The sequence below is a fragment of the Salmo salar genome, chromosome ssa02 (assembly GCF_905237065.1).
Source record: "Salmo salar chromosome ssa02, Ssal_v3.1, whole genome shotgun sequence".
In the NCBI taxonomy this organism is placed as follows: Eukaryota; Metazoa; Chordata; class Actinopteri; order Salmoniformes; family Salmonidae; genus Salmo; species Salmo salar.
In genome coordinates this window covers 1,982,749-1,995,559 of record NC_059443.1, presented here as the reverse complement: position 1 = coordinate 1,995,559, position 12,811 = coordinate 1,982,749, and the positions used below count along the sequence as shown (strand labels likewise).

The window sequence follows — 12,811 nt, the reverse complement described above, 5'->3', positions numbered from 1 at the left end:
GTAAACATCACTGATAGCTAGCTCTGTAGAGGGATATGACAGTAGGTCAGTCAGGTAAACATCACTGATAACTAGCTCTGTAGAGGGATAAGACAGTCAGTCAGGTAAACATCACTGATAGCTAGCTCTGTAGAGGGATAAGACAGTCAGTTAGTCAGTCAGGTAAACATCACTGATAGCTAGCTCTGTAGAGGGATATGACAGTCAGTCAGTCAGGTAAACATCACTGATAGCTAGCTCTGTAGAGGGATATGACAGTCAGTCAGGTAAACATCACTGATAGCTAGCTCTGTAGAGGGATATGACAGTCACTCACTCAGTCAGGTAAACATCACTGATAGCTAGCTCTGTAGAGGGATATGACAGTCAGTCAGTCAGGTAAACATCATGTTAGGGTTAACTACTAGACTGAGAAATCATAGCAATGACTAACAAGCTATACAGCAGCTGTGATTTAACATTTACCTTTCCTTCCCAAATGGAATATGGTGGTGTGTGTGTGTGTGTGTGTGTGTGTGTGTGTGTGTGTGTGTGTGTGTGTGTGTGTGTGTGTGTGTGTGTGTAATCAGTAACGTGCTGAACCAAGCAGCAGCAGTATAAACTCTACTAAACAGAGAGATTAAACGGATCTGTTGTGCTTTACATTACAGAGTGAGAAGAGACGAGAGCACCACGGTGTGTGTTGTAGTGAACCCATCTGTCTATTCCACTCCTAGACCCTACAGAACAGAACAGAGAGCAGCAGGCCAGTCTGTCTATTCCACTCCTAGACCCTACAGAACAGCAGAGAGAGCAGCAGGCCAGTCTGTCTATTCCACTCCTAGACCCTACAGAACAGAACAGCAGAGAGAGCAGCAGGCCAGTCTGTCTATTCCACTCCTAGACCCTACAGAACAGAACAGCAGAGAGCAGCAGGCCAGTCTGTCTATACCACTCCTAGACCCTACAGAACAGAACAGCAGAGAGCAGCAGGCCAGTCTGTCTATTCCACTCCTAGACCCTACAGAACAGAACAGCAGAGAGCCAGTACTTTACTAGGCCTCATCAGTTTACCTTCTAAATGAACTGACATATCCTCTACACACACACACCTCTCATTGGAAGCAGGCAGGGGGGAAAAACTGTACTCAGACCAACAAGCATTCCAAGAGAGAGAAAATTGAATGTGACAATGTGCAGTCAACATGGAGGCAGTTACTCTGAGTAGTTAGTCATCGAATTGGAGAAGCTGGGGAGAGAGAGAGAGAGAGAGAGAGAGAGAGAGAGAGAGAGAGAGTGGGAGAGAGAGGGGGAGGGGGAGGGGAGGGGAGAGGGAGAGAGAGGGAGAGAGAGAGAGAGAGAGAGAGAGAGAGAGAGAGAGAGACTAGGGATGGGCATTTTAAATGATTTCACTATTCGAACAATATAAAAAAAGGGAGGGGATATCCAAATAGTAGAAATATTTGCTTTTCCTCATTCAGGACTTGCTCATGCGACTCAGGATAGAACCGGTGCTCTGCGGGGAGAGGAGGATGTGCTCTGCGGGAGAGGAGGGGCCGGTGCTCTGCGGGAGAGGAGGGGCCGGTGCTCTGCGGGAGAGGAGGGGCCGGTGCTCTGCGGGAGAGGAGGGGCCGGTGCTCTGCGGGAGAGGAGGGGCCGGTGCTCTGCGGGAGAGGAAGAGCCGGTGCTCTGCGGGAGAGGAAGAGCCGGTGCTCTGCGGGAGAGGAAGAGCCGGTGCTCTGCGGGAGAGGAAGAGCCGGTGCTCTGCGGGAGAGGAAGAGCCGGTGGTCTGCGGGAGAGGAGGAGCCGGTGGTCTGCGGGAGAGGAGGAGCCGGTGCTCTGCGGGAGAGGAGGAGCCGGTGCTCTGCGGGAGAGGAGGAGCCGGTGCTCTGCGGTAGACGCCCGGTGCCTGCGGTAGACGAGCAGGGGCCGGTGTGTGATACAGACGGAGAGAAAGTATAATTTTGAAACTTTTGAGAGAGAATAATGTTTAAACTTAATAAACAAAAAGGAAATAAACAATCAGAAATGATCTACTTCACTTGCTTTGGCAATGTAAACATATGTTTCCCCTGCCAATAAAGCCCTTTGAATTGAATTGGAAAAAGTAGCAACTTGTTGCTGACAGGTTATCTATCACCTCATCTGGTAGTGTCTGTCTTGACTGCATCAAATCCATGTAAAGAAGCTAGCTAGCGTAGCGAGGCTAACTGAGGCCATGTTGCTGCGCTCCCTGTCCTTGTCCAGGGTCGGCCTTCTGACGGTGCAGCTGCTTTCACTGTCAAATAATAACTAACTACACCAGTGGAAAGTGTGTAGGCTGCCGGTATGTCTTCTTTCATGGGGCTCACTCACAACAACTTACAGGAAACAGGATCCATGGTCTACTGTCTGGTCTGTCAAGCCCCCAACTCAAGGCCTGAGGGTCCATGGTCTACTGTCTGGTCCGTAAAGCCCCCAGCTCAAGGCCTGAGGGTCCATGGTCTACTGTCTGGTCCATAAAGCCCCCAACTCAAGGCCTGAGGGTCCATGGTCTACTGTCTGGTCCGTAAAGCCCCCCCAGCTCAAGGCCTGAGGGTCCATGGTCTACTGTCTGGTCCGTAAAGCCCCCAGCTCAAGGCCTGAGGGTCCATGGTCTACTGTCTGGTCCATAAAGCCCCCAACTCAAGGCCTGAGGGTCCATGGTCTACTGTCTGGTCCATAAAGCCCCCAACTCAAGGCCTGAGGGTCCATGGTCTACTGTCTGGTCCATAAAGCCCCCAACTCAAGGCCTGAGGGTCCATGGTCTACTGTCTGGTCCGTAAAGCCCCCAACTCAAGGCCTGAGGGTCCATGGTCTACTGTCTGGTCCGTAAAGCCCCCCAACTCAAGGCCTGAGGGTCCATGGTCTACTGTCTGGTCCATAAAGCCCCCAGCTCAAGGCCTGAGGGTCCATGGTCTACTGTCTGGTCCATAAAGCCCCCAACTCAAGGCCTGAGGGTCCATGGTCTACTGTCTGGTCCATAAAGCCCCCCAGCTCAAGGCCTGAGGGTCCATGGTCTACTGTCTGGTCCGTAAAGCCCCCAGCTCAAGGCCTGAGGGTCCATGGTCTACTGTCTGGTCCATAAAGCCCCCAGCTCAAGGCCTGAGGGTCCATGGTCTACTGTCTGGTCCATAAAGCCCCCAACTCAAGGCCTGAGGGTCCATGGTCTACTGTCTGGTCCATAAAGCCCCCAGCTCAAGGCCTGAGGGTCCATGGTCTACTGTCTGGTCCATAAAGCCCCCAGCTCAAGGCCTGAGGGTCCATGGTCTACTGTCTGGTCCATAAAGCCCCCAGCTCAAGGCCTGAGGGTCCATGGTCTACTGTCTGGTCCATAAAGCCCCCAACTCAAGGCCTGAGGGTCCATGGTCTACTGTCTGGTCCATAAAGCCCCCAGCTCAAGGCCTGAGGGTCCATGGTCTACTGTCTGGTCCGTAAAGCCCCCAACTCAAGGCCTGAGGGTCCATGGTCTACTGTCTGGTCCATAAAGCCCCCAGCTCAAGGCCTGAGGGTCCATGGTCTACTGTCTGGTCCATAAAGCCCCCAGCCAGCAGAATATTTGTTGTTGTTGTGTTATCTGTGATGGTTTTGTTTGTCTTGTGTAGTTTTTTAATCAGTACCTAAACTGTAAGTGTAAACATGTATACGCAGGGCCCAGCAGTAAAAGAGACCTTTGGTCTCAGTCTGTGTTCCTTGTTGAAATAAAGGTCCAATAAATAGGTCGACGTAACACAGAGCTGAAAACACAGCTCTGAGTGGATTCACCCTCACACACAGAGTTCCACACACCTCATAGGTCCTGCTGATCTGGTGTGTGTGTGTGTGTGTGTGTGTGTGTGTGTGTGTGTGTGTGTGTGTGTGTGTGTGTGTGTGTGTGTGTGTGTGTGTGTGTGTGTGTTCCCTCCTCTGTTAACCGTGTATACGGGTATGTTTGATGTTGTACTGTATTATGACAAGCTGACATGATGATCCTGATCAGAACATAGAGACATTACTATGTATTACAGCATCCTGTCATCACTGTGTCCAGTGTGACTAACTGGCTGGCTGGCTGACTGACCCCCTCTCTCCTCAATAATGGAGGACTGCGGAGAAGCACTTAGGGGGAGGGGGAGGGGGGAGGGAGAGAGAGAGAGAGAGAGAGAGAGAGAGAGAGAGAGAGAGAGAGAGAGAGAGAGAGAGAGAAAACACACGAGGGCATGAGGACAGAGAAAGACACGAGAGTATGAAGAGAGAGAGATGAGGGTATGAGGAGAGAGAGTGAAAGAGAGAGTGAAAGAGAGAGACAAACAAACCAAAACAAAGGCAAAGTCTTCTCATGTTTTGTTGATTTCAAAAAAGCCTTCGACTCAATTTAGCATGAGGGTCTGCTATACAAAATGATGGAAAGTGGTGTTGGGGGAAAAACATACGACATTATAAAATCCATGTACACAAACAACACACACATTTCTTCCCACAGGGCCGTGGGGTGAGACAGGGATGCAGTTTAAGCCCCACCCTCTTCATCATATATATCAATGAATTGGCGAGGGCACTAGAACAGTCTGCATCACCCGGCCTCACCCTACTAGAATCTGAAGTCAAATGTCTACTGTTTACTGATGATCTGGTGCTTCTGTCCCCAACCAAGGAGGGCCTACAGCAGCACCTAGATCTTCTGCACAGATTCTGTCACACCTGGACCCTGTCAGACCTGGGCCCTGACAGTAAATCTCAGTAAGACCAAAATAATGGTGTTCCAAAAAAGGTCCAGTTGCCAGGACCACAAATACAAATTCCATCTAGACACCGTTGTCCTAGAGCACACAAAAAACTATACATACCTCGGCCTAGACATCAGCACCACAGGTAACTTCCACAAAGCTGTGAACGATCTGAGAGACAAGGCAAGAAGGACCTTCTATGCCATCAAAAGGAACGTAACATTCAACATACCAATTAGGATCTGGCTAAAAATACTTGAATCAGTTATAGAACCCATTGTCCTTTATGGTTGTGAGGTCTGGGGTCCGCTCACCAACCAAGAATTCACAAAATGGGACAAAAACCAAATTGAGACTCTGCATGCAGAATTCTGCAAAAAATATCATCTGTGTACAATGTAAAACACCAAATAATCCATGCAGAGCAGAATTAGGCCGTTAACAGCTAACTATCAAAATCCAGAAAAGAGCCGTTAAATTCTACAACCACCTAAAAGGAAGCGATTCCCAAACCTTCCACAACAAAGTTACCACCTACAGAGAGATGAACCTGGAGAAGAGTCCCCTAAGCAAGCTGGTCCTGGGGCTCTGTTCACAAACACACCCCACAGAGCCCTCACCTACAGAGAGATGAACCTGGAGAAGAGTCCCCTAAGCAAGCTGGTCCTGGGGCTCTGTTCACAAACACAAACAGACCCCACAGAGCCCCAGGACAGCAACACAATTAGACCCAACCAAATCATGAGAAAACAAAAAGATAATTACTTGACATGCAGGTGTAATGCAGGTGTAACGCAGGTGTAATACAGGTGTAATGCAGGTGTAATGCAGGTGTAACGCAGGTGTAATACAGGTGTAATGCAGGTGTAATGCAGGTGTAATGCAGGTGTAACGCAGGTGTAACGCAGGTGTAACACAGGTGTAATACAGGTGTAATACAGGTGTAATGCAGGTGTAATACAGGTGTAATACAGGTGTAATACAGGTGTTATACAGGTGTAATACAGGTGTAACACAGGTGTAATACAGGTGTAATACAGGCGTAATACAGGTGTTATACAGGTGTAATACAGGTGTAATGCAGGTGTAATACAGGTGTAATACAGGTGTAATACAGGTGTAACAGAACAGGGAGCTGGTAAAGGTCTGGAGAGAATATGAATAGTAGTTTTCTTTCCTCTAGTCTTGATCTTATCTTCATCAAATGGTTGACATGAAACAATGTTCATTCCATGGTGGTCATTATAAATTAACACCAACACTGTCAACAGATGATGCAATGCTGGCTTTAGCTGGGCAATAGCCTCTCAGACTGCCTCCTCTCACACTGCCTCCTCTCACACTGCCTCCTCTCACACTGCCTCCTCTCAGACTGCCTCCTCTCAGACTGCCTCCTCTCACACTGCCTCCTCTCACACTGCCTCCTCTCACACTGCCTCCTCTCACACTGCCTCCTCTCACACTGCCTCCTCTCACACTGCCTCCTCTCACACTGCCTCCTCGCACACTGCCTCCTCTCACACTGTCTCCTCTCACACTGTCTCCTCTCACACTGCCTCCTCTCACACTGCCTCCTCTCAGACTGTCTCCTCTCCTCTCACACTGTCTCCTCTCACACTGTCTCCTCTCACACTGTCTCCTCTCACACTGTCTCCTCTCAGACTGTCTCCTCTCCTCTCACACTGACTCCTCTCACACTGCCTCCTCTCAGACTGTCTCCTCTCACACTGTCTCCTCTCACACTGCCTCCTCTCACACTGACTGTCTCCTCTCACACTGACTGTCTCCTCTCACACTGACTCACTGCCTCCTCTCACACTGTCTCCTCTCACACTGTCTCCTCTCACACTGCCTCCTCTCACACTGTCTCCTATCAGACTGTCTCCTCTCAGACTGTCTCCTCTCCTCTCACACTGACTGTCGCCTCTCACACTGCCTCCTCTCACACTGCCTCCTCTCAGACTGTCTCCTCTCAGACTGTCTCCTCTCAGACTGACTGTCTCCTCTCACACTGCCTCTCACACTGTCTCCTCTCACACTGTCTCCTCTCAGACTGACTGTCTCCTCTCACACTGTCTCCTCTCACTGACTGTCTCCTCTCACACTGTCTCCTCTCACACTGACAGTCTCCTCTCACACTGTCTCCTCTCACACTGACTGTCTCCTCTCAGACTGACTGTCTCCTCTCTGACTGACTGTCTCCTCTCAGACTGACTGTCTCCTCTCAGACTGACTGTCTCCTCTGACTGACTGTCTCCTCTCAGACTGACTGTCTCCTCTCTGACTGACTGTCTCCTCTCAGAGGAGGAGGCGGGATTGGTATCACTGATGATTTCCTAGTTCTCCACAACAGGTTCTACAGTTAGAAAATCCCTTCAGTCTCATCTCGTAGGCACAATTCCTATCGTAATGCCAATAGTCATAGATTAAGTGCATAATTCTCCTCTCACTAACAGACTGTTTCCCCACTCGTCTTGCAGCAAAAGTCAGAGCTGTCAAACTCTCCATGTAACACAGAGTCCTACAGACTTCAATGACTCCCAAATGGCACCCTAATTCCCCATGTAGTGCACTACGGTAGGTGTCAGTTATTTGATTTATAGCCTATAGACATGTCATGTTATACAAGTCAAAATGCATATTTCTGCCTATGGCAGGATAGTCTGTTATTACGCTACCCTGGAAGAAACCGCTAACTGTAAATGTCTAGTTGTTATGTAAGATCTTGCCAAACAGTTGGATAAAAAATGAGGAAATGCATATAGATAGGCTAGGTAGGCTATAGGCTAGGTAGACTATAGGCTAGGTAGACTATAGGCTAGGTAGACTATAGGCTGGGTAGACTATAGGGTAGGTAGACTATAGGGTAGGTAGACTATAGGTTAGGTAGGCTATAGGGTAGGTAGACTTTAGGTTAGGTAGGCTATAGGGTAGGTAGACTATAGGCTAGGAAGGCTATAGGCTTGGTAGGCTATAGGCTAGGTAGACTATAGGGTAGATAGGCTATAGGGTAGGTAGGCTATAGGTTAGGTAGACTATAGGGTAGGTAGGCTATAGGGTAGGTAGACTATAGGGTAGGTAGGCTATAGGTTAGGTAGGCTATAGGTTAGGTAGGCTATAGGGTAGGTAGGTTATAGGGTAGGTAGACTATAGGGTAGGTAGGCTATAGGGTAGGTAGACTATAGGCTACTCTCCAGTCTACAGCTACTTGTTTCCGGGTTCAATCCGCTGTGTCACTCACACCGCACCATTGTCCTCTTTATGAAGACGGACGCTCCTCCCCCTCCTCCCTCCTCCTCCCTCCCTCCGACATGCACACAATTATTGTCACAACGTATCATCACACTGGAACTGGTACAGAGGACAAGTGGCTGAGTTTAAACAAACGTTGCTCTGCTCTGTCTGCTGTGATGCCTGATATCAGATCAATTATAGCAACATGTTTCCAGTAGCGCGGTAGTTGGCTACATTCCTGTTCCTGTTTACTCACCAAGGGTCAAACTCGTGGATTATACTCTCAAACCGGATGACAGCGAAGAGCCTGGCACTGAAACCAGCCAGCCAGGCCAGAAACAGGATGGTGAACGACAGTAAGGACTGCCACCCTGCCGGCTGAGCTATCCCGGTGGAGAGAGTCCCGGTAGGACTGCTACCGACGTTCCCCGCTGGACTGGTCCGTCCATTCCCAGAGAACGAAGCTCCAATATTCGCAGCAGAGGCTTTATGCTTGCTATCGGTAACGGAGTGATGTTCCGCCATATTCTACGTTGTTGGCAGATCTGATAGGAAAGAGAGACCCCCCCCTGCTGCCACGCTCCACTGTAAAGACCCTCACAGCCTATCTGCACCTCTCGTTTTACTTCCAATGACCTACGGTGCACCAGAACCCTATCCTTGGTATAACCGGACCGCTAATTCAAACCAAGTTCCCCGATGGAGTCACATAGCAGACGGGGTTGCAGTACCGCAGTAGCACACGCGAACCGACTGGCTGCTCCTCTTTGGACGTTAACGGCAGGGCGGGCGCACCGAGGAGAGCAGGACCAGGAAGAGCAGGACCAGGAAGAGCGCTCAGCCTCTCACAACCAGACAGGTCCACAGCCATGTCATAACACCAATCACAAGAGAGAGTGTACAGACTGACAGGGACAGTAACCAATGGGATGGGATTCACGCCGGATAGTCGTAGCGTTCGTGTGGAGGATCGCGCACAAGAAAGTCCACCAATCATATGTCTAGGATATAATAATGGACTGAACAGATAGCCAATCCGCTATCAACAGCGCGGGATCGGTTTCACGGAAGAAGCCAATGAAATAAATGAAATCCGCGAGACATGCCTGCCACCAGAGCGTAAACCACAGCCGTGTAAACCGTGTGAATAAGTAGGATCAGTAGGCTACAGTAGGACCTGCCTCCAACCAGCTGCCTCCCACTGCCCACATACCAGCGGTATAATGTCCTCCTTCCATTCAAAACAATCCTCCTGCTGAGAATGACACAAACAGGAAGTCACCACAGCATGTCGGGAATAGACTTCTCACACTAATAACAGACAGGGTGAATTAGACCTGTTATTGTCACGTGGCTTATTCTGTTGTATTATTTGGTGTTGTGTTTTCATCTAGTCTCACGGTGACGTCAGTCAGCAGCCACACTAAGCCAGAGTACAGGTTTAGGTTGGTTATTACCCATACAGGACTAGTTTATCAGGTTTAGGTTATTACCCATACAGGCCTAGTTTATCAGGCTTAGGTTATTACCCATACAGGCCTAGTTTATCAGGTTTGGGTTATTACCCATACAGGCCTAGTTTATCAGGTTTAGGTTATTACCCATACAGGCCTAGTTTATCAGGTTTAGGTTATTACCCATACAGGACTAGTTTATCAGGCTTAGGTTATTACCCATACAGGCCTAGTTTATCAGGTTTAGGTTATTACCCATACAGGACTAGTTTATCAGGTTTAGGTTATTACCCATACAGGACTAGTTTATCAGGCTTAGGTTATTACCCATACAGGCCTAGTTTATCAGGCTTAGGTTATTACCCATACAGGACTAGTTTATCAGGTTTAGGTTATTACCCATACAGGCCTAGTTTATCAGGTTTAGGTTATTACCCATACAGGCCTAGTTTATCAGGCTTAGGTTATTACCCATACAGGCCTAGTTTATCAGGTTTAGGTTATTACCCATACAGGCCTAGTTTATCAGGCTTAGGTTATTACCCATACAGGCCTAGTGTATCGGGTTTAGGTTATTACCCATGTCTATTTGTTATTACTGGAATGAAATGAACTGGAGGTTCATTTCCACAGAATTTCTACTGTGGTTGTAGCATAACACCAAACCTGTTTCAGCTCCTCTAAATACATGATATTGTCTGAGCTCAGTAGTAAAAGTACAGCCGTTGATTCAAGTGGGTGAGCAGCATTCCAACAGAGGAGAGCTGCATACACAAGAGAGAGAGGGGAGGGAGGAGAGAGATGAGGAGAGCAGAGCACATCCACTCTCACACAGTCTGCTTTCTATTCAAACACAAATACTGCTCAATACCTGGAACATTAATACAGGTCCACACTGACACAATACCAATGTGTGGCTTTTCTGCAACAATACCTCCCTCTCTCTCTCCATTGTTATATATCTCTCTCTCTCCATCTCTTTCTCCATCGTTATCTCTTTCTCTCTTTCTCCATCGTTCTCTCTCTCTTTCTCCATCGTTCTCTCTCTCTCTCTTTCTCCATCGTTTCTCTCTCTCTATCGTTCTCTCTCCCCTTCTCTCTCCATCGTTATCTCTCTCTCTATCTCTCTCTATCGTTCTCTCTCCCCTTCTCTCTCCATCGTTATCTCTCTCTCTATCTCTCTCTATCGTTCTCTCTCCCCTTCTCTCTCCATCGTGATCTCTCGCTCTATCGTTCTCTCTCTCCTTCTCTCTCCATCGTTTCTCTCTCCTTCTCTCTCTCTCTCTCTCTGACCCGGAAAACCTCTCCCTATACACTGATTTGAAAAGAAAAGAAAGAGGGTGAGATTGAGGGGAGAGCACAGAGTATACATGAAAACAAAAGAGAAGTAATTTAATCAGTAGTGTTCAGTAACTGTCTCTATTGTATAATTATAGTCAGTAGTGTTCAGTAACTGTCTCTATTGTATAATTATAGTCAGTAGTGTTCAGTAACGTTTTCTATTGTATAATTATAGTCAGTAGTGTTCAGTAACTGTTTCTATTGTATAATTATAGTCAGTAGTGTTCAGTAACTGTTTCTATTGTATAATTATAGTCAGTAGTGTTCAGTAACTGTTTCTATTGTATAATTATAGTCAGTAGTGTTCAGTAACTGTCTCTATTGTATAATTATAGTCAGTAGTGTTCAGTAACTGTCTCTATTGTATAATTATAGTCAGTAGTGTTCAGTAACTGTCTCTATTGTATAATTATAGTCAGTAGTGTTCAGTAACTGTCTCTATTGTATAATTATAATCAGTAGTGTTCAGTAACTGTCTCTATTGTATAATTATAGTCAGTAGTGTTCAGTAACTGTCTCTATTGTATAATTATAGTCAGTAGTGTTCAGTAACTGTCTCTATTGTATAATTATAGTCAGTAGTGTTCAGTAACTGTCTCTATTGTATAATTATAATCAGTAGTGTTCAGTAACTGTCTCTATTGTATAATTATAATCAGTAGTGTTCAGTAACTGTCTCTATTGTATAATTATAGTCAGTAGTGTTCAGTAACTGTCTCTATTGTATAATTATAGTCAGTAGTGTTCAGTAACTGTCTCTATTGTATAATTATAGTCAGTAGTGTTCAGTAACTGTCTCTATTGTATAATTATAGTCAGTAGTGTTCAGTAACTGTCTCTATTGTATAATTATAGTCAGTAGTGTTCAGTAACTGTCTCTATTGTATAATTATAATCAGTAGTGTTCAGTAACTGTCTCTATTGTATAATTATAGTCAGTAGTGTTCAGTAACTGTCTCTATTGTATAATTATAGTCAGTAGTGTTCAGTAACTGTCTCTATTGTATAATTATAGTCAGTAGTGTTCAGTAACTGTCTCTATTGTATAATTATAGTCAGTAGTGTTCAGTAACTGTCTCTATTGTATAATTATAGTCAGTAGTGTTCAGTAACTGTCTCTATTGTATAATTATAGTCAGTAGTGTTCAGTAACTGTCTCTATTGTATAATTATAGTCAGTAGTGTTCAGTAACTGTCTCTATTGTATAATTATAATCAGTAGTGTTCAGTAACTGTCTCTATTGTATAATTATAGTCAGTAGTGTTCAGTAACTGTCTCTATTGTATAATTATAGTCAGTAGTGTTCAGTAACTGTCTCTATTGTATAATTATAATCAGTAGTGTTCAGTAACTGTCTCTATTGTATAATTATAATCAGTAGTGTTCAGTAACTGTCTCTATTGTATAATTATAGTCAGTAGTGTTCAGTAACTGTCTCTATTGTATAATTATAGTCAGTAGTGTTCAGTAACTGTCTCTATTGTATAATTATAATCAGTAGTGTTCAGTAACTGTCTCTATTGTATAATTATAATCAGTAGTGTTCAGTAACTGTCTCTATTGTATAATTATAGTCAGTAGTGTTCAGTAACTGTCTCTATTGTATAATTATAGTCAGTAGTGTTCAGTAACTGTCTCTATTGTATAATTATAGTCAGTAGTGTTCAGTAACTGTCTCTATTGTATAATTATAGTCAGTAGTGTTCAGTAACTGTCTCTATTGTATAATTATAGTCAGTAGTGTTCAGTAACTGTCTCTATTGTATAATTATAGTCAGTAGTGTTCAGTAACTGTTTCTATTGTATAATTATAATCAGTAGTGTTCAGTAACTGTCTCTATTGTATAATTATAATCAGTAGTGTTCAGTAACTGTCTCTATTGTATAATTATAATCAGTAGTGTTCAGTAACTGTCTCTATTGTATAATTATAGTCAGTAGTGTTCAGTAACTGTCTCTATTGTATAATTATAGTCAGTAGTGTTCAGTAACTGTCTCTATTGTATAATTATAGTCAGTAGTGTTCAGTAACTGTCTCTATTGTATAATTATAGTCAGTAGTGTTCAGTAACTGTCTC

The 12,811-nt window shown here is 45.6% G+C and overlaps 1 protein-coding gene across 1 annotated transcript in view; it reads right to left on the bottom strand.

Moving 5' to 3' along the window:
• Nucleotides 1-8,652, bottom strand: part of LOC123727364 (dolichyl-diphosphooligosaccharide--protein glycosyltransferase subunit STT3B) — an 86,725-nt gene extending 78,073 nt beyond the window's left edge. The window contains exon 1 of the mRNA XM_045696427.1: nucleotides 8,194-8,652. Coding sequence (XP_045552383.1) covers nucleotides 8,194-8,462 — 269 coding nt within the window. The 5' untranslated portion in view covers nucleotides 8,463-8,652. The remainder of the gene's footprint in view (nucleotides 1-8,193) is intronic.
• Between the last annotated feature and the right edge of the window lie 4,159 nt (nucleotides 8,653-12,811).